The following is a 17843-nucleotide window of genomic DNA, read 5'->3' on the forward strand; positions in this document are numbered from 1 at the left end:
GTAATGATTGATTTTTTGTGTGTAACTTCCAATGGTAGCTCTATGGCAGCATGAAAACATGTGCTGCAGTAACTGCGGTACTACATTTAAACAGCATTTTATGCTGTTAATTTTTAAGCATTTTCATGAAGGTAGATTTTAACAAGCCAGTATTATTTAAATCATTACTCACACGTTTTCCGCTACAAAATGTGTCCGACAGCATTCACACTCACATCCAAGAGAATTTGTATCCCTCATTCTTCCTCTGGCTGTGAAAGACTTTGGCTTTAACAATGATTTCTCTGTTGTTTGCTGATAATAACCTTACAGACCTGATGTAGGACTTGTTGGAGAATTTTATTGCCTTTTGTCTTTGCCTTATAAGAAAAGCAGAATCAGAACATAGAAGCCAACCAATTAAAATGAAAATCAACATTTTTCTAAAGAACATGGGGTATTTATTTTGTACCAGTCATAAATATGGCAAAAGCTAATTTAAGGCTAGGAAGGTGTGTGTTTGAAGTCATGTAAAGATTTAAGAAAATTTACAATAAACTCCAAATTGAGCACCAATTTTCAAGTTTAAAATCATTAAAGTGTCATGGTGTTTAATCACCCCTGCTTGGACTGATTAAATCAAATTAAAAATGTAAAACGTTTTGAATGGTAACAAAGTATTTAATAAGTAGCTACTAATGCAATGTATACAGATGTATACCAGTTCTTCATGATTCCCAGTAACGTTGCTACTTCTGTTTTCTTGTCATATTTATTTTGCATTAGATTTACTAAATTAAATGTTAATTCAAATCAATTATTATACTAGCTCTGCCTGCTTGTCATATATACAAAGTAATAAACGTAAAAATTATTTTAAAAAGTATCAATTAATCATTAAACAAGTCAATTAATTGGCTAAAATGATGCAACAGTTTCAACTTAAATGCAATAATTACGACTCAACATGCTCGTCTTGGAGTATCTTTACAAATTGTGCTGCTGGAACAAAATACAGCGTTTAAAAACGGGTTTTCTTAATGAGGCCGTCGAACTCCTGGATATAATGAACTTCCGGTGCACCGGATGTGTAGCCCCTCCGGCTACCACGAGGGGGAGTCGCAACCCTGCCTGGTTAAAAAAAAGAGATGCATTGGCATGAGCTGGCCTGCAGGTGGCGAAAGGTGCTCTACATATAATAACGAATTTATTTAGGGGTGTTTAGCATTTTTACATAAAATATTAAACAAGTTCAGCTTTTTTAGCCTTCCCCCTAATATTTAAAGTAAAATATGAAAGTTTTGTGTTCATAAAATGAAAACCCGGTGATAAAAAATAAGCAAAACGACACATAAAATCCACAACAACAAGCTACAAGTGACCCTTTTTTGTTTCTGCATAGCTTAATCCAGTTGAAACATCAATAGCTTGATGCTTCTCAGAAACATTTGAAGAAAGTCGTTGTCATTTGACCAACTTTCTGTTTTGAACTCTGTCTTTTCTTGCTCTCCTGCATTTCTTCCACCTAGTTTCTCTTCATGCAACTTTCTGCCAAGGCTGCGCAGCAGGAAATGGAGGCGCAGCTTTCATGATGATGATGATGATGATGATGATGATGATGATGATGATGATTGTGTCGCCGCTGCAGTGCAGACCCTGAACCTGGAGGAGGAAACCAGCAGCGCGGGACAGAAAACTTTCAGCATTGTAAGATCTGGATAATTTAAGCCCTCGGGTTAAGTTTTAGAGGTTTCTTTCTCTCTCTGCGGGGAGAAAATGGCTCTGTGAGCCGTTTCGGCTGCTTGTGCGGCCGCCACATTGTCACATTAGTCAGTTTGTGTCGGGGATTTGTCGTAGCGGAAGATGTGGGCTGAGCTGCCCGCCTTTCCGCTGCTGCTTTTCACTTCACTTTCAAAACTTTACTCAAAGTTCTTGTCCTCTCTTTTTGCTTCTGCAAAGGTGTTTACTGGGTGAAGATGAGCGACGCAAACGAGCCCAAAATTGAGCTTTTCGTGAAGGTAAGCGGCAGCGACGAAAGCCATCACACACAGAAAGCGTCGCAGGCGGCGACCGGTTCATGGAAAGATTTCTGCTTATCTGATAGAATATCTGAGTTTATCCGAGATAAAAAGCAGACCTGTGTTTGTTTTCATGTCACTCATGACTCACCGCGGGTTATAAACCCCTGTAATCTAATTAAAAGCACATTAAGACAACAGGCGATGGGTTCCCATCTATATTTAGTATGTTGGTCGGGGCGCTAAATTGAAGTTTATTCCTCTTCCTCTCGCATAATGACTCCTCTGTATGAACATGTGCGCCACCCTCCACCTTTTCCCTCTACGTCGTGAAAGATGCTGTTGTAACTTCTCTAAAGTTACATCCTGATTTGTACTTTCATACGATTACATCTGATACCTTAAATTTCAATTATAAAGTGGCTATAAATGCTATCTGGTGTGTGTTTTTAAAGTTTTCTTAGGATAAAGTCCACTATTTTTGTATCTACTGGTTTGGTTTGCATTATAAAACCTGACCAAATTTTATGCCAATTTAATCAACACAGAGAAAGTTAAGTAGACATAACATTAAAAAAAACTAAAATTTCCCAGAATCCATTGGGTTAGGTAATTAAAATAAGGAAATATGCATTCTTAATTACATTGCTTTGCTTTGAATTTGCATTTCAAATCTTATAAAATCTTGTGTAACTAAAACCTTTTCATGAGAAACATGAATTAGAATAACTTGTAAATGTTTTCCTTTCTCTGTTTGTTGATGTCAAACACCTGACTTTATGAAAACAAACGAATAAATCACAATAAACGCTCTGTCCATTCTGGTTTTGCAGGCAGGAAGTGATGGTCTGTGCATCGGCAACTGTCCGTTCTCCCAGCGTCTCTTCATGGTCCTGTGGCTGAAAGGAGTGGTTTTCGACGTCACCACAGTGGACATGAAGAAGTAAAAACCAGTCCTCGTTTGTGTTTGTTTTTGTTCGATCCTGTGCAGGTTGCTGCTGGCACAACACACACATTTATGTTGTTGACCTACACTGCAAAAACACAAAGTCTTACCAAGTAATGTTTGGTCTAGTTTCTGGTGCATAATATCTTACTAAACTTGAAATAAGACAAAACTCAGTAACTTTTCAGCAATAGGTACTTGCTTTAAGTCAATAATTCCTTAATATTGATGAAAAAGTATTAGTTCCATTATCAGATTATTTCACTTATAACAAGATATTTTTATTTATCCAGATGAAATAGGCTATATTCCTTTTTCAGCTTCTTCCTGATCCTGAATAGTTTTTGAGTAAATAAATCGCAGCTGCATTTGGGAAAATAAATACTCTCTTTGCGCCATTAAAAAGTTGTTCTTTTTCCAGGACCTGCTTCTTTTGGGTTGAATCATGCATTGTTATATCATTATTAAGGGAGTATACAGCAAACACACAAAATCTTACCAAGTATTTTTGGTCTAGTTTTTAGAAATAAGACAAAACAAGTAACTTTTACCAAGAAGTAGGAGCTTGTTTTAAGTTAATAATTCATTAATATTGATGGAAAAGCACTTTCAACTAAAATCTTAGGACTGTGTTGATGACATCTGCTTGACATTTTTTACTTGGTGAGATCAAATAGCAGTGTGTGTTCAGTCAGAAATTAGAAATAATTCAATGGGGCAAAACCTTATTGATTAGAACCAATAAATTTAAAGTGACTTGTTTCAACCCGAATTCATTTATGTCTAAAAAGACAAACAATCTGAAACTCTGCATAAGTATTTTATGTCTTGTTTTTAGTGCAAATATCTTAGTCCACTTGAAACAAGACAAAACTAACCAAGAAGTAGGAGCTTGTTTTAAGTAAATAATTCCTTGTTGTTCTTTTAAAAAAGTACTTGTTCCATTTTCCCCATATTATAAGTGAAATAATCTTCCGGTGGAACTAGAACTTGGTTGCTAGGTGACGGGCTGGGCTTGGCTGCCGTTGCTAGGTGACAGCCCCAGCGGCAGTTGGTTATGTAACAAGCACTTTCTCATCAATACTAAGGTATTATTGATTTAAAACAAGCTTTTGTATCTTGCTGAAAAGTTACTTGTAAGAAATTTTGTCTTATTTCAAGTATAGTAAGATAGTTGGACTAAAAACTGAACCAAAAATATCGCACCAGAGGAGCAAACTGAGAAAACCCCAACTTTTAAAAAGGTGGTTCATACTCGTGACAATTGGTACAATGGTGTTGAGAGTCATGAAGACTTTATTTTGGTGGTTCTTTTGAATAAAAACCAACATTATTTAACTAACTAACTGTAACATGTTTGTGAAACGCAATTATTTTGACCCACATCATTTCATCAACATTAAGGAATTATTGATAAAACCAGCTGAAAAGTTACTCTGAAGTTAGCTTCAAGTACACTAAGATATTTGCACTACAAACTAAACCGAAAATACTTGGTAATATTTTGTGTTTTTGTAGTGTAACTCGTAGGCTAAAAAGACAAAGAAAATCGGTCTCATAAAAACAACTGACAAAGGTTGCAGCCTATCGTCGATGGTTGATAAGTTTGTCCAGTCACCCAGTAGCGTGAAATAAGAAAGCAGAGCGTTAGGTTATGGATTAACTGTGTACGTTTTGTTCACCTGTTGGTTTTTCTTCTTCCTCTCAGGAAACCAGACATCCTGAAGGATCTGGCTCCTGGAGCTCAGCCTCCCTTCCTGCAGTACGGCAGCGAGGTGAAAACCGACACCAACAAAATCGAGGAGTTCATCGAGTCGACGCTCTGCCCTCCAAAGTAACCACTAACCTTCACTTGTTCTGTTAGGACGCCATTTTGTTCTGAATGTTTGAGCTGAAATGATATAAAGTGATAATTTAAGACAGATCCTGGTCATAGTAACCGTAATCTGTTTGGATAAATCATTGCCCAGATCTTAAGTCATGCTTTTTATAGACTTTCTGTTAATATTTTAACTGATGAATATGTTTTTGTTAAGCTTTCAGAAGCTATTTTATTGTTTTTAAAGTTTATTAATACCAGTTAGACCTGGAACTGTTACTATTTTATGCGGAAAATGTATGTTATAAACAATAATATTGATGTTTTGAGACCATTTTCAAGTAATATAAGGCATAATAATGCATGTACACCTAAACTAGTCACAATTACAAATGTTAGTGGATGATAAATTCTCCCAGAATTTATTGCAATAAACAATTACATTGTTGTTTTGAGATCATTTTCAAATAATATATTGATAAAGATATAATAAAGCAAATCTATCCTCTAATGAGACAAAGAAACTTTAATTCCAAAATAAAACAATCAAAATAATACATAAAAAACACAAATCACTGAATTGTTTATGACAAAATTACCCTTTAAAAAATATTAATAATCAACTTTCTTGAAATTTATTGTGAGATTAATTAATTAATTGATTAATTGAATCATGGTTAGCCTCAGAATAATTAAAAATACAACAGAAACATCACCAGAAATCCTGAAAAAGAAAAGTAGAAGAAAGAAGTGTAACTTCTTGGAAACAAAATCTTAAGAAATTAGAAGTGATCTTAAAACTGCAGACATGTCTAACTTGATTAAAATAAATTATTATGAAGCTGTTAGCTGCAGCTTAGCTCATTTTTTTTATTTAATGATTTGCTTTGAGTTTTTATTTTGTTGTCTTTTAAATATAATCAACCATCTGTTTTTCCAGATATCCCCGTCTGGCGGCTCGTAATCCGGAGTCCAACACAGCAGGAGTCGATATCTTCTCCAAGTTCTCTGCTTACATCAAGAACTCAAACCCTCAGACTAATGACAGTAAGCATCAAAAATAATGATGACATCGTCACAGGAAAGCAAAATGCTGAAGCCGCCATGTTAATCTTAGGCTAAAAAAAAAAAAAACCCAGCAGGGAGGGAGTGTCTGTTAATAACATTACAGTTTTAGCAGCGCTACGTCAGCGTGAACGGCGCACATCCTCTTAATCTCCCCGCTTATTCTTTGTGTCTGTGTTCGCTCTCAGATCTAGAGAAAGGCCTCATAAAGGCTCTGCAGAAGCTGGACAACTACCTCGGCTCCCCTCTTCCTGAAGAGATCGATCAGGACGCCGCCGAAGAGGTCACTTCCTCGTCACGCCCCTTCCTGGACGGCCAGCAGCTCACCCTGGCGGACTGCAACTTGCTGCCAAAGCTGCACATCTTGAAGGTGATCTTCTCAGTGTGCGACGTTTATCCTCACCACGGTTTTCCTGATCCCTGCCACTCAAACAGATCCTTTTTTTTTTTTTTTTTTCCCCCCCAGGTGGTGAGTTTGAAGTACAGAAACTTCACCATCCCAGAGTCTCTGACTAACGTCTGGAGGTACTTGAACGCATCGTACGCCAGGGAAGAGTTTAGCGCTACCTGTCCTGTCGACACGGAGATCCTCATGGCGTATTCATCTGTAGCGAAAGCTCTCAAGTAGGACGGCGATAAGCCATGTTAAAGTAAAAAAATAAATCCACACAGACATCAGTAATCAAATATTTACTCTGCAAACAACCAGCATCTGTTTCCCTGCCGCCAGGTGTTTCTTTCAAGCTTTGTTTACCTTTTGATATGCAGAATGCACACACCCACAGGTGGATCTTTGTATTTGTTCTCCACTTCAACCAGGATCGGTTACATCACCAGGGAGACGAGGGCAGAGTCTAGATCAGTGGTGTCCAAACTTTTTCAAAATGAGATTTTTCTGTCCATTAAACAACATGAAAATTATATTAATGTGAATGTTTTCTCCTTTTCCTGCACAACAATGAATTGAACAAGTAATTTTTTTTTTTTATCAAAAGCAACATTAGAATGAAATTTGCCTTAATGGTTACATTTATTTAACTTTGTGAGCCAAGTATTTTCTGTTTTGTTGGTCTGTAAATTGTGTTCTTAAAAACTTTGTAAAAACAAAATTCTTTGTGTTTACCATTTAAGATATAAACTTGCCATGGAAATCTCACCTTAAAATGATTTTAAAAAGTGTCCATTTCATCCCAAATTTGCACCATTTTTTTAACTGCAGTGAGGGGCCACACAAACTCATTCCCAGGGCCACAAATGGGCCCCTTGCCACACTTTGGACACCCCTGGTCTAGATAATACAGAACAAAATCAAAATGTTTCTTTAAGGAATGCTTGCATTTTCACACACCCTTTTCTAAACAAAAGCCTTTCTGTTGTTTACCTTTATTCACCTGCTTCATTGAATTTTAACCTCAGATCAGAGCCGGTTCAAGCTTTTCTTTGGTAATTGGGCAGAATAACAATTTGGGGCCCCAAACTCACACTTAAAATCACTGTTTGCTGCTATTCTCAGCAGAACAATGTTTTACTTAAACTCTAGGCTGGTAAAAGATTCTAACTTTATTATAACCTTTAAGAAATAACATAATATGGGTTCAAAAGAAGAATATAAAGAGGACATGTTATGCTAAATTAATATTTTTATATGTTGTTGCACTTCTCTACTGCCTCCAAAATCAACCCAAGCTCTTAAAAAAACATCCAGATAGTTTTTGGCTATGGGTTGATGTCTTTTGGAAAGTTTTTTGTTTAAAAAAACTTCCAGAATGTAATGTAACAAATCACCCAGCTAGTTACCTAGCAACCCCAGTGAAGTCCAGCCTGTTACCTAGCAACCCAAGCGGCATGTTTACACAGCTGGTTGTATGTACAATTGCTGCTTGAAAAGACAAGTGTTTTGCTGTTGATTTATCATCTAGAAACCACTTGCTACATTCTTGTTGGTTGTGCTGGAGGCTCTACTAATGCTTTTCAAAGATATAAGGATGAATAATTGCTCATTTGGATTTAAAGTGACAAGATGCCCCCAAAACAGCTCCTTCTGGAAGGAGCTCAAAATACCAGAAGTGAAGAATAATTTTGTGCAAAAAAAATTATAAAAATGTTTCTTATACAACTGACTTATTCTAACTTGTTCAAGGAAGAATTATAGCCCAACTTTAAAACAAAATATCATGACACAATCTAATTATTTGTATTCAAAGTAGAAAAGTGACATTTATTTCTACTACAGCAAATACAGTGTATGTGTTGAACAATATAGCATAATATCAACTTACTACTAATTTGATTTTGATATAAAAAGCAAAGTTAAACCATAAAACAAATCTGTAACACTTCTCTACCTGTTGTTTGTGCTAGCTGTGTATGACTAAGAAATTACCAAAAACTGTTCAGGGTAAAAAGAACAATAAAATAAATGTTTTTTATAAGTTGACAAGAAAGCAGACGGTTATAGTATATAGTTTGTAAGAAGCATTTTAGCACAAGAAGTTTTAAGTATTTTATCTTTTGGTGGAAAGATAACAGGCTAGCTACTGGAGTTGCTAGCATGTCCAATATCAGTTTTTAGGTTTCCAACTAATAAAAAAATACATATGAGATGGTTTGGGTTGCATTTTTTAAAGTATATAACAATCTACAGTTGGTACATTGGTGAACTTCAGGCTAATTAGCGACCCAGCTAACACATCTAATTGGCTAGCTAGCATCAGTCACCAACAAAAAAATCAATACTCGGCTCATTAAATACTTTTACTTTAATACTACAGGAGAAAAAAAACATACTACAGCTTTTCTTGTGTCTGATTACAACTTCAAAATCTACACACCGCCGTTTAATCTTTCCCTCCTCTTTATTTTTCTTTCAGTGTATTCTAAAGATGAATTATTCCAACACATCCAGATTAAACCGTTTTAGTCTCGCCATTTTTAGGGAAGTGATATTTGCATACCATCGAGCCATTTTGTGTTTTAATCACAGGTGTTTCCCACAGACTTTATCACAGAGGAAACACAGCTTTTCATAGTAAGACGCCATGATCTAGAAAAGGTTTGCATTCATTGCGGAGCAGAGGAAAACAGCCGAGACCGAGCCGGCGCTCAAAGCAGTAAAACAGGAAACCGTTTCAATAGACGCAGGTTTCCTCTTTCTGCACTCCCACAGCAGGCGTGAAGGATTAGTCCTGACTAGTGAGCCTGTTTGTGAGCCGCTTTCAAGGCCTCTAATTAATAATTACATGAATGGAAGAGAGACTGTGAGCATGCTATAGTTGGTAAGCTAAAACCAGTACATTACAATAAAATTGTAGTATTTTTTTAAAGGTTATCATAATGTTAGAATTTTACTGTAACTCATACCTAACTAAAACATTTTTCTTTTGTTTGTAGTTGAGTTTTAGAGCTCAGAAGTTGTGTATTTTTAGTTTGTTCAGTCTAATAACAAATATTCTTATTAATGGAAAACAATTAGAAGAACATTTTACACTGTAGCTGCTCTGTGGAGCCCCCTGTTGGTGCGGCGCCGCAGACAGCTGCATAGTTTGCTTATTCCTTGGTCTGGCTTGGCCCTCGTTGATGTGAATGACTGGACAGTTGAGTAGTTTTCACATTTCCACACTTAAATCGGATTCATTGAAGTTGCTGGAGATACTTCCTTATTGGGAATGAGCCACCAAATCTATTTTTAAAAAGTCTGTGGAAGGATCACAACTGTATGGGATTTTATTAATGTTCAATTATTAATAAAATGTTTCATTTTTCTGTAATGTTTGCAGTAAATTTGAAAAAATATCTGTTTAGAACACATGTGACAAACTCGAGGCCCGTGGGCCAAATCCGGCCTGCCGTAGCTTTTTATGTTGCCTCTAGATTTTGAACTAAACATAAAGTCTGTTTAAATATCATGTTTTCAATCAAATCAATGCAGTTTTTATCTGTTTACTACGAAATTACATCAATTAGTTCCTCCAGTTTCTTGTGTATTATTATGGAAATACACGAAAATCAACAAATACACACACAATTATTGGGAGTTTATTGAAGATTTCTCTCAAAAATTGTCAAAAACTTCCTAACTTGTTCTAAACAGCTGCTTCAGTCTTAACTGATGTCAGATTATAGTCCAGGATCAACACAGGCAGAAATAAAAAGTTGCATCTCCAGTCATAAATAAGTGCAAATATTTCCAAATTAGAACCACAAACAAAAAAAAATCACAAAAACAATCGCGAAGTTCTGGTGATACTGAAAAGACTTTGAATTGTATTATTTAATTTTAAGAATTCATTAATATTTTTAACAGTTTATCGATACATTCTGGCACTGCCGGCCCTTTAAGAGCATTCATGATCTTGATTTGATCCAAAACAAAAATAAGTTTGACACCCTGCTTTAGAACATGGATCTGTTTCTGTTACATATCAAACATGTGATCAAAGTATAGATTACTTATATATTTCTGTTGGTTGTGTGAAGTTCTTCTGACATAATAACAAATTATAAAAATGCCACCGTTGGCCTTATTTTTATCCAAAGAGATCTAAGACTCTGTCTGTTGGTTCGATTTACGCCTCGAAGTTTTCTTGCCTGTCAAACAACCTTGAACTAAATCAAAATGGAGCTAATAACACACTTTGTCTGGTCAAGCAGCAACACATCCAGTAAACCTCAGGGTAACACAGTGTAACATTTCCAGAGGCTGTTTTGATATGAAGTTCTTCAGTGTTGCTAAAAATGACCGAAGTGCAATTAGAAAATCCTGTAAACGTGGTTAGAAATCAGCTGTGAGTTAATTCACCTCAATAAACCCAAATTTTATGAAGGATCTGAGTTTGATTACTGAATGTTTTCCTTGTTGAACTGATGTGGATTTGATCTATTTTTTGATATAGACTAATGTTTAAAGGGATTAAATATGAATAACTTCACAGTTAATCATTATTTGTGTTTTTTGTCCAAGCATAGCAGAAACTCTCATTTCTTAATATATATTTGAAACAATTTCAGGGACCAGAAAATGTGTCGGATTTTTATTTTCTGCTTTTCATTTCACATGTTTTGTTATTGATGTTGTAATTTTTCACTCTGTCTTAATGCTGATGGCATCATGAAGTTAAAAAAATCGAAAGCGGCAGCGAGGACAATCAAACTCACAGCTGAAATCTTTTTTTATTTTGCTTCTATCAATGTTCCAATAAAAATATCTTCATAATAAAACGCCTCCTTTTTTATTTCTGGCTTGTTTTGAGGATTGTTTTATTGAAATGTCCACATATCGTGAAAATAGGGAAGGAAGTTGCTGCTGAACATGTCATAATTTGTTCTCATGAATATTACATATTAACAAGTTTTTATGTAGTTTGCTGAATATGTTAATATGCTTCAGATAACTGACAAGAGCTGGTTAGTTATATTTGGTTAGATCAGAGGTCATAATCTGAGATTTAATCAAATTCAATGGTCCGAACATTAACCAGTGTAAATCTGATATAATCTAAAACTATGATGATTCTGTATAATAATGACAATTTGAAATATGAGGGATTTTATAATTTATCTCCTTATTTGTAAAGGTCCCAAGAGAAATGAACTGATTCTACATGGTTTGGTACAAAATGCTTTGTTTAGGGAAACAGAATCAGAACCAAACAGAACATTAATGTTAGCTGATCTAACAGAACAATTTGACAAACCTGTTTTTATATAGATACTTAAAAAAAAAAAAAAAAAAAAAAAAACAGAATCGGACTTTTGAATCTCTTCACAGGAACTTAAAAAAACACTTCACATGTAAAACTTGACAAAAATCAGATGATCTGTAGCACCACAACGAGCATAAAACTGAAAACGCAACTCCTCTCACTGTCACATTATACATGTTTGAGTTCATATAAGCTGACTTTTTATTTATTTATCTTTTTTAAACAGCTGGCCTTAATCCAGTTAGTACAACATAGAGCTGGGCAACAAGGCTGAAAAACATATGAGCGTTTCATGTCAGTGTATCAATAATTATTGATTCATTATTTTGTTTTAAATACCTGAAATGCTGCTGAACTGGTGTCGTGACCTTTCCTTTAATCACCCATGCTGTTTATTTGTAAGCAGTAGTGAGACAAAACCTGAAACTGCTGCTTCGCAAGTTCCTCAGCAAGTTGTTGCTAGGTAACCAAAGAATAATGAGTGAGTTGCTATGCAACCAAAGAGTGAGTCAGTTGATTCCTCTGACTTTGCTTAACTGGCTGTCAGAATTTATATTACTCTATTGTGATAGTAGTAATAACAGTTACTACTATAATTAACCATAATATGACGGAGAATTAGGACTACACTAAGAAAATAATAATATACAACATTTTGAGAATAAAGTCATTATTCTGGTATGACTGTATTCTAGTTAATTTGTTTTTTATTTCTTCTTATGGCCCTGATATTTCGATTTGGAGAATATGAGTTATAATTTATGCTCCTCAGTTTATAATTTCGACTAAAAGAGTTCAGAAAGAACAAAAATTTTAAGGTGAAGGTCAGAAAAAACTACACTTAATTATTTTTAACATTCTTTCTAGATAAATATCTTTCAGTAGAAATATTTTTCACTTTTAATACACTTAAATATCTTCTAGAATTTGGAGAATTTGAGAACTGATGTGATTTTTCCCTCTGTCTTAATGCTAATGGCATCATGAAGTTAAAACAATCTTCATGGATAACAAATAATGTTGATGGTGCAACTTGTGATGAACTAAAACTTAATTATCCTTTGACATCTCAGCCATGGAGGCAGAGGCGGTCCGTGGTTCTGGTGGTTCAGTTCAGTCCACCAGGAGGCCGAGTGCAGGCAGCAGGCAGAGCAGCGCTCCTCTCAGGCTGAGGGCACCAACAGACCCGGCGGCGTTGCAAAGATCCGTGTCGCAGCAGTCGTTGGTGTAGTTAAAGTACACCCCTGAGGTGTACTTCTGTCCGGCCAAGCCGCACTGCGTCGGGACGGCACAACTCTTCTCGTATATCGTCAGCTGAACGGCGCCTGGCGAACCAAAACCAGAGCGAATCGTGGATTTAGTGGCGAAAATGCTGCAGATGGTTTATGGATAAACCCAACCACACAGACTCATTAACCAGCTTTTAACACCCATATTTTTGTATAAATTTGCTCAAAAACTGCATTTATTTGCCATTGCAGTGAAACTTGTATGAGCGCATATATTTATGCAAGCAAACAATAATTTGTGGTGTTCAGCAATTATAACTCTCACTCAGTCTCTAATTTTTGAGTCGGTTGAAGCTAACGAGCAGCTAATATTCCTTGAGTTGTTTTTGTACGTTTACCTTCTTAAACTAAAGGCTACTGGTTGGTTTATTATATTTGGGCTCCATTGAAGAAAACTGAAAAGATATTAAGACTATTCACAGTAATAAAAACAGGATATAGATCTCAATTTGAAAATACTAAACACAGCAATTAGAAGCAGATTTGGGAGCACCAAAGTGTACTGCAAAGTATAAGTTAATGAGTAGATGTGGTTGTATTTACGATGAAAATTAAAGGAAACCACTTTGTGTTGCATCTAACGTTTTTGTAAGATTTTAATTTAAAAGTTGTAGTTTTTTCATAATTTATTTTCTTGTTTTGTGGTGGTGGGGGTCGCATAAAATCAGTCTATGGGCCGCAAAATGGCCCCCGGACTCTAGGTTGAACATGTTCGGTCAAGAGCATGCACATTAAATTTCTTGGTATTTTTTCTACTTAAATTAGGCACTGAAAATAGTTAATTAAATTACAAAACAAGGAACTTTTATTGATATTTTAATTTAAAATGACCCCCTTAAGGAAGGTTATCAGTGTGATTCTGTCATTGTAAACTACCAGCACTTGTTGTGAAACAAGGAGTCCTTTGCCACTCCCAGATATTTTTAGAGGTTACGGTTATTTTCAGAACATTTAATGACATTATGTTGTCACTTTGCTTGATGAAAAACGGATCTGAGTTCCAGAGCGTTGACTCATTCTTTTGTTTTTGTTTCTATAGAGAAAACCAGTTACAGTCAGTCTCTGCTGGTTTCCATCGACGCAGAAAAGACGATTCAAAATCAAACATCAGGATTTCAAGCTCTAAATGTTTTTAAAACAGAGTGGGACAAACTATTCCCACAAAGGCTTTTATTTTGATAGGACTTCGCCTGGGTCTGACCTCGCCTTCCTGTTGCCACACTGGACAGGCAGCGCTGGCCTGCAGGACACTCCAGAGGAAACTTCATGCAGTCCATGGGAGAAATGGCCGGAAACACACAGGTGTAACACTGCAAACATCCTGGAGAGAGAGAAAAAAGACGGATTTAAATTAAACAGAACAATCTGTGTTTATAACTCATTACCAGATTATGTTACTAAAGGCTAACAAATTTGAATTTCTGCCATATTTGATCAGCAGAGAAACTAATTTCAAAATAAACTCAAATTAAACCAAGTAAAAATACTTTATTCATCCCACCAGGAAATATAAAGCTGTTGGTGATGCAGCAAACAGATTTTTAAAGTTTGTGGGTAAGAAATATCATTGGTGCCCCCTACTGGACAAAATTATAGTAAAAAAGTATTTAAGTTTGTTCAAATGTTTACTATGAAACAGCGGTTTAACACACGACGTTGAATAAAATAATAATAATAAATAGAAATAATAAATAGTATAATGTTTGATTTACAAAAAAGGGCGCCATTCATAATATTTTCAGATAAATTTATAGTTTTTTCTCAACATTTAAATCGCAGTTGCAGCTATTTTGTTTCATCAGAAATGATTTAATCATTTAATTTAAGGTTGATTTCAATGGAGTTGTGTGATTCTTTAACATAAAAATAAAAGATGATCACCCTTAAAGGAGAACTATAATGTGGAAGGTTAACTGTATACTTTAAATAGAAATATTAAAATATGACTGCAAAAGTTTTTTAGTAAAATTGGTCTTGTTTATAGTTTTTGGACGTTTCTTTTTCTCTGGATTAATTCATTCCTTCATCAATTCATACCTTCATTTGCCATTTCCTCCCTTCATTCCTATATTTTATACCAGTAAAATGAAAATAAAAATAAAAACTTACACTGGTGTGTCCCACTGAATAACTTCTATATGAATTAACCAAGTGGTGGATGAGAATACTGTAGCTATTTAATTTAATAATATTTAAAACAAACACATTCTGAGCATCATATGGACAGGAAGAAAAAAGTTTGTTTTTTAATAATACTTTACTAAAACCTAACTGGGTGTCACATTAAAGTAAATAAGAAAGCCAACATAAGACATTCCAACCTTAATTTATACGTCCTACTTTATTTCCAATCAAAACCAAATAAATTATAAAACAAAAACAATAGAATTAGATTTTTTTTTCTCAATATTTAATTTGATAGCCGTTATAAAATCGATTAGTATTAAATCTTCCTGATCATCATGCACAAAAGTCTCCTGTTAAATTACATAACAACAAACAAACCACCATTTCAGGTAAATTCTGATTTATTTCGTCTTTGTGATTTAAAATGAATCCTCAAATTCAGGTAAAGAAATCCAGTCTTTGTGTTTTTCTGTTAAAACGAGATCTTAAAAAAAAAAAAAAAAAAAAAAAAAAAAAAAGGCAATTTCGGCTAAGAAATGAATGAATGAAGGCCTTTAAAAACATTTAAAGAACATTATAAAGTTTCTTCATGTCTCCTATTCTGACACAAGAGTATTTTTCAATGAGTAGTTGTTTTTTTTTTAGTTAAAAAGAGAATATATCTACTGATATTTGCTAGATGTAACTCTCCTGGAGGTAAAGGTCATACCTGCCAGGTGAAGACAACTCAGGAGTCCAATTAGGAGATGTAAACGAGTCATGATGGTTCTTTAAAGTCTCTCTGCTCGGTTCTCCAACAGGAGCTGAAGGAACCTCTTCCCTGGATGCTACAACTATAACAGCTTGATTTGAAACGAACTCCGGCTCATTCCCTAATTAAATTTCTCCTCTACTTTTGCTCACTTCTTTTTATATTCTCATTAATCTGATGAAAGATCGCTCCTCCAGTGTTTCTGTCTTCGGATCACCTGAGCTTTTCCTCACTCTTGTTCTTTCTGTCCAGTTTGGGTCTCTGGCAGTGAACGTCTCCTCCTGGGAGTTTCTAATTTAATTTGGAGATAATTGTAAATGGCTGACATGCTGAAAGACATGCTAAAAATGAAGATTTACCAGTAAAGTTTGGATGCTTATGTAACTGTCTCAGGTTGACTTCACGACAGACACATTCAGGTTTATTATATTTATTCTAACAAAAGAGAAAATCAAGTTAGCGGTTAACATCAATCCAGCAACTTCTGCCTCTGTACATTAAATAAAGTATTAGAAATAACCCTAAACAAACTACAAAGCAATGGCTCCCAATGGGCGGTTAGCAGCAGTTAGCATTTTTAAAATTAAACATAGCTAAAATGGACAATATTAATAATAATAACAGTAAAAAAACATACACAAACCATAGCAAAATTACTCATGAAACACTGCATATGATTACATTTGTCTAAAATATATAGTAAAATATAATATTTGTAAAGAAAACACCGAGCTGATCCTAACAGAAAAAAGGGGGCGGAGCTTTCGGTTACTGGTTACTATGGTAACCGCCAACCGTCACGAGCAACGCAACAGAACTTAAAAAATATCAGCAAAAGGTCTGGAGAAACAACTTCCTGACTAAACAAAATGCATTCAAAGAATAAATAAACACATTTTGACAAACTTCACGTCTGTAAACCCTGTTACACTCACATGAACGGACTGGGGTGACAAAAACTTAAAAATGAAGCGATCCAGGAAATAACTTGACACTGAAGCATATTTAGAAATATGAAAATAAAGATGAAAAGTTGCTGGAGTAAAATTTAAAATAAAGTTAATGTTTTGGGTAAAAATGTTCATGTAACTATGAGAGGGAGTAGATCACTTATTGTTCTTTTAAATATTTGTCTTTCTTCTGTGTTTCCATTACTTTATTAGTAGCTTATTATTGTTATCTTACTATCATTATTATCATTGTTTCTTTTTTTAACATCTTATTTATTGTTACATAACACAAATTAATAATAATTTAAAGGTGTACATTGAAAAGGAGTTGGTGATTATTCTGATGCTGTTATTATTTATAATTGTCATTATTACTACTATTATTAGCCCAAGACTTTCTTGTCTTGTTATAAGTTATTTTGTAATCATTTTGTCTATGTAATTTATTTATTGGCTCTTTAGCACATGAATATTATAGCATGGTTTTAATTGCATTTTATAAATATATATATAATTACTGAGTTGGTAATATGTTTCATTAAATTAAGATAAGGGGTAAGATTCAATAAGTGCACTTCTTTTTCTCTGTCCTACTACTCTTTTATTGTTTTTACAAACCAGTTTGAAATAAACAAATCAAATAAAAATCAGTGGAAATCTAAAAAGATAAAATAATAATTCTGCAGGTTCCGCCCTGTAGTTGGAGTCCAGATTACTCTGAAAACAGAACAGTGTCACTGCACTGCAAAGAAGGAAGTCAGAGAAAATGGACGGCTAAAAGTCAGCAGGGAGCAGAGAGAGTCAGCAGATAACCAGAGAAAGTCAGCATGTTGGGCAGAGACAGAGAGGCAGTGAGCCGGTTTAACTGAGTTATCCTGTGGCGGTAATGGGAGACGTGAGGCCGACCAGCAGGACGGTCTGCTGACTGAAGTCTTGTGACGGAACGGGTCGAACAGAAACGGCCAGTTTGCCGTTTTCCTGTCGATTAACTACACACAATCCCCAAAACGGCTCCCGAAAAACACTCCTCTGAAGAGAGGCTGTCCTTTAAACATGTTTCTAGTTTATTTGGTCTTTTTATAGTTGGTCATAATGCTTTAGCTTAAAACTGCAGTACTTGACTTTTATAAAAATAATTTTAAAAAAGTTGTTTTTTTAGATATTTGATAAAACTATGAGACAAATAATTTGCGAAAA

The 17843-nt window shown here is 34.9% G+C and overlaps 2 protein-coding genes across 2 annotated transcripts; one reads left to right on the plus strand and one right to left on the minus strand.

The window, feature by feature from the left end:
- Positions 1-1584: 1584 nt before the first annotated feature.
- clic1 (chloride intracellular channel 1) lies at positions 1585-11044 on the plus strand. The gene is made up of 7 exons (XM_044138119.1): positions 1585-1686; positions 1939-1997; positions 2831-2940; positions 4652-4777; positions 5703-5809; positions 6016-6197; positions 6294-11044. The coding sequence occupies exons 2-7, from the start codon at positions 1956-1958 to the stop codon at positions 6453-6455; spliced, it is 729 nt and encodes a 242-aa protein (XP_043994054.1). The 5' UTR covers positions 1585-1686; positions 1939-1955; the 3' UTR covers positions 6456-11044.
- On the minus strand, positions 9849-16020 carry LOC122843407 (prostate stem cell antigen-like). Its single transcript, XM_044138120.1, has 3 exons — positions 15655-16020; positions 14020-14139; positions 9849-12854 (listed from the first exon to the last, which is right to left on the minus strand). Exons 1-3 carry the CDS (start codon positions 15704-15706, stop codon positions 12643-12645), a joined length of 384 nt encoding a protein of 127 aa, XP_043994055.1. The 5' UTR covers positions 15707-16020; the 3' UTR covers positions 9849-12642.
- Positions 16021-17843: the final 1823 nt, after the last annotated feature.

The sequence above is a fragment of the Gambusia affinis genome, linkage group LG14 (assembly GCF_019740435.1).
Source record: "Gambusia affinis linkage group LG14, SWU_Gaff_1.0, whole genome shotgun sequence".
Classification (NCBI taxonomy): domain Eukaryota; kingdom Metazoa; phylum Chordata; class Actinopteri; order Cyprinodontiformes; family Poeciliidae; genus Gambusia; species Gambusia affinis.

Excerpts from the sequence above, each read along its gene's own strand:
- clic1 (XM_044138119.1), top strand. The coding sequence starts at position 1,956 with ATGAGCGACGCAAACGAGCCCAAAATTGAGCTTTTCGTGAAG. Across the intron at positions 2,941-4,651 it reads ACCACAGTGGACATGAAGAA|GAAACCAGACATCCTGAAGG; the intron begins GTAAAAACCAGT and ends TCTTCCTCTCAG. Across the intron at positions 6,198-6,293 it reads CAAAGCTGCACATCTTGAAG|GTGGTGAGTTTGAAGTACAG; the intron begins GTGATCTTCTCA and ends TTTCCCCCCCAG.
- LOC122843407 (XM_044138120.1), bottom strand. The coding sequence starts at position 15,706 with ATGACTCGTTTACATCTCCTAATTGGACTCCTGAGTTGTCTTCACCTG. Across the intron at positions 14,140-15,654 it reads GAGTTGTCTTCACCTGGCAG|GATGTTTGCAGTGTTACACC; the intron begins GTATGACCTTTA and ends CTCTCTCTCCAG. Across the intron at positions 12,855-14,019 it reads TGTGGCAACAGGAAGGCGAG|GCGCCGTTCAGCTGACGATA; the intron begins GTCAGACCCAGG and ends TTGGTTCGCCAG.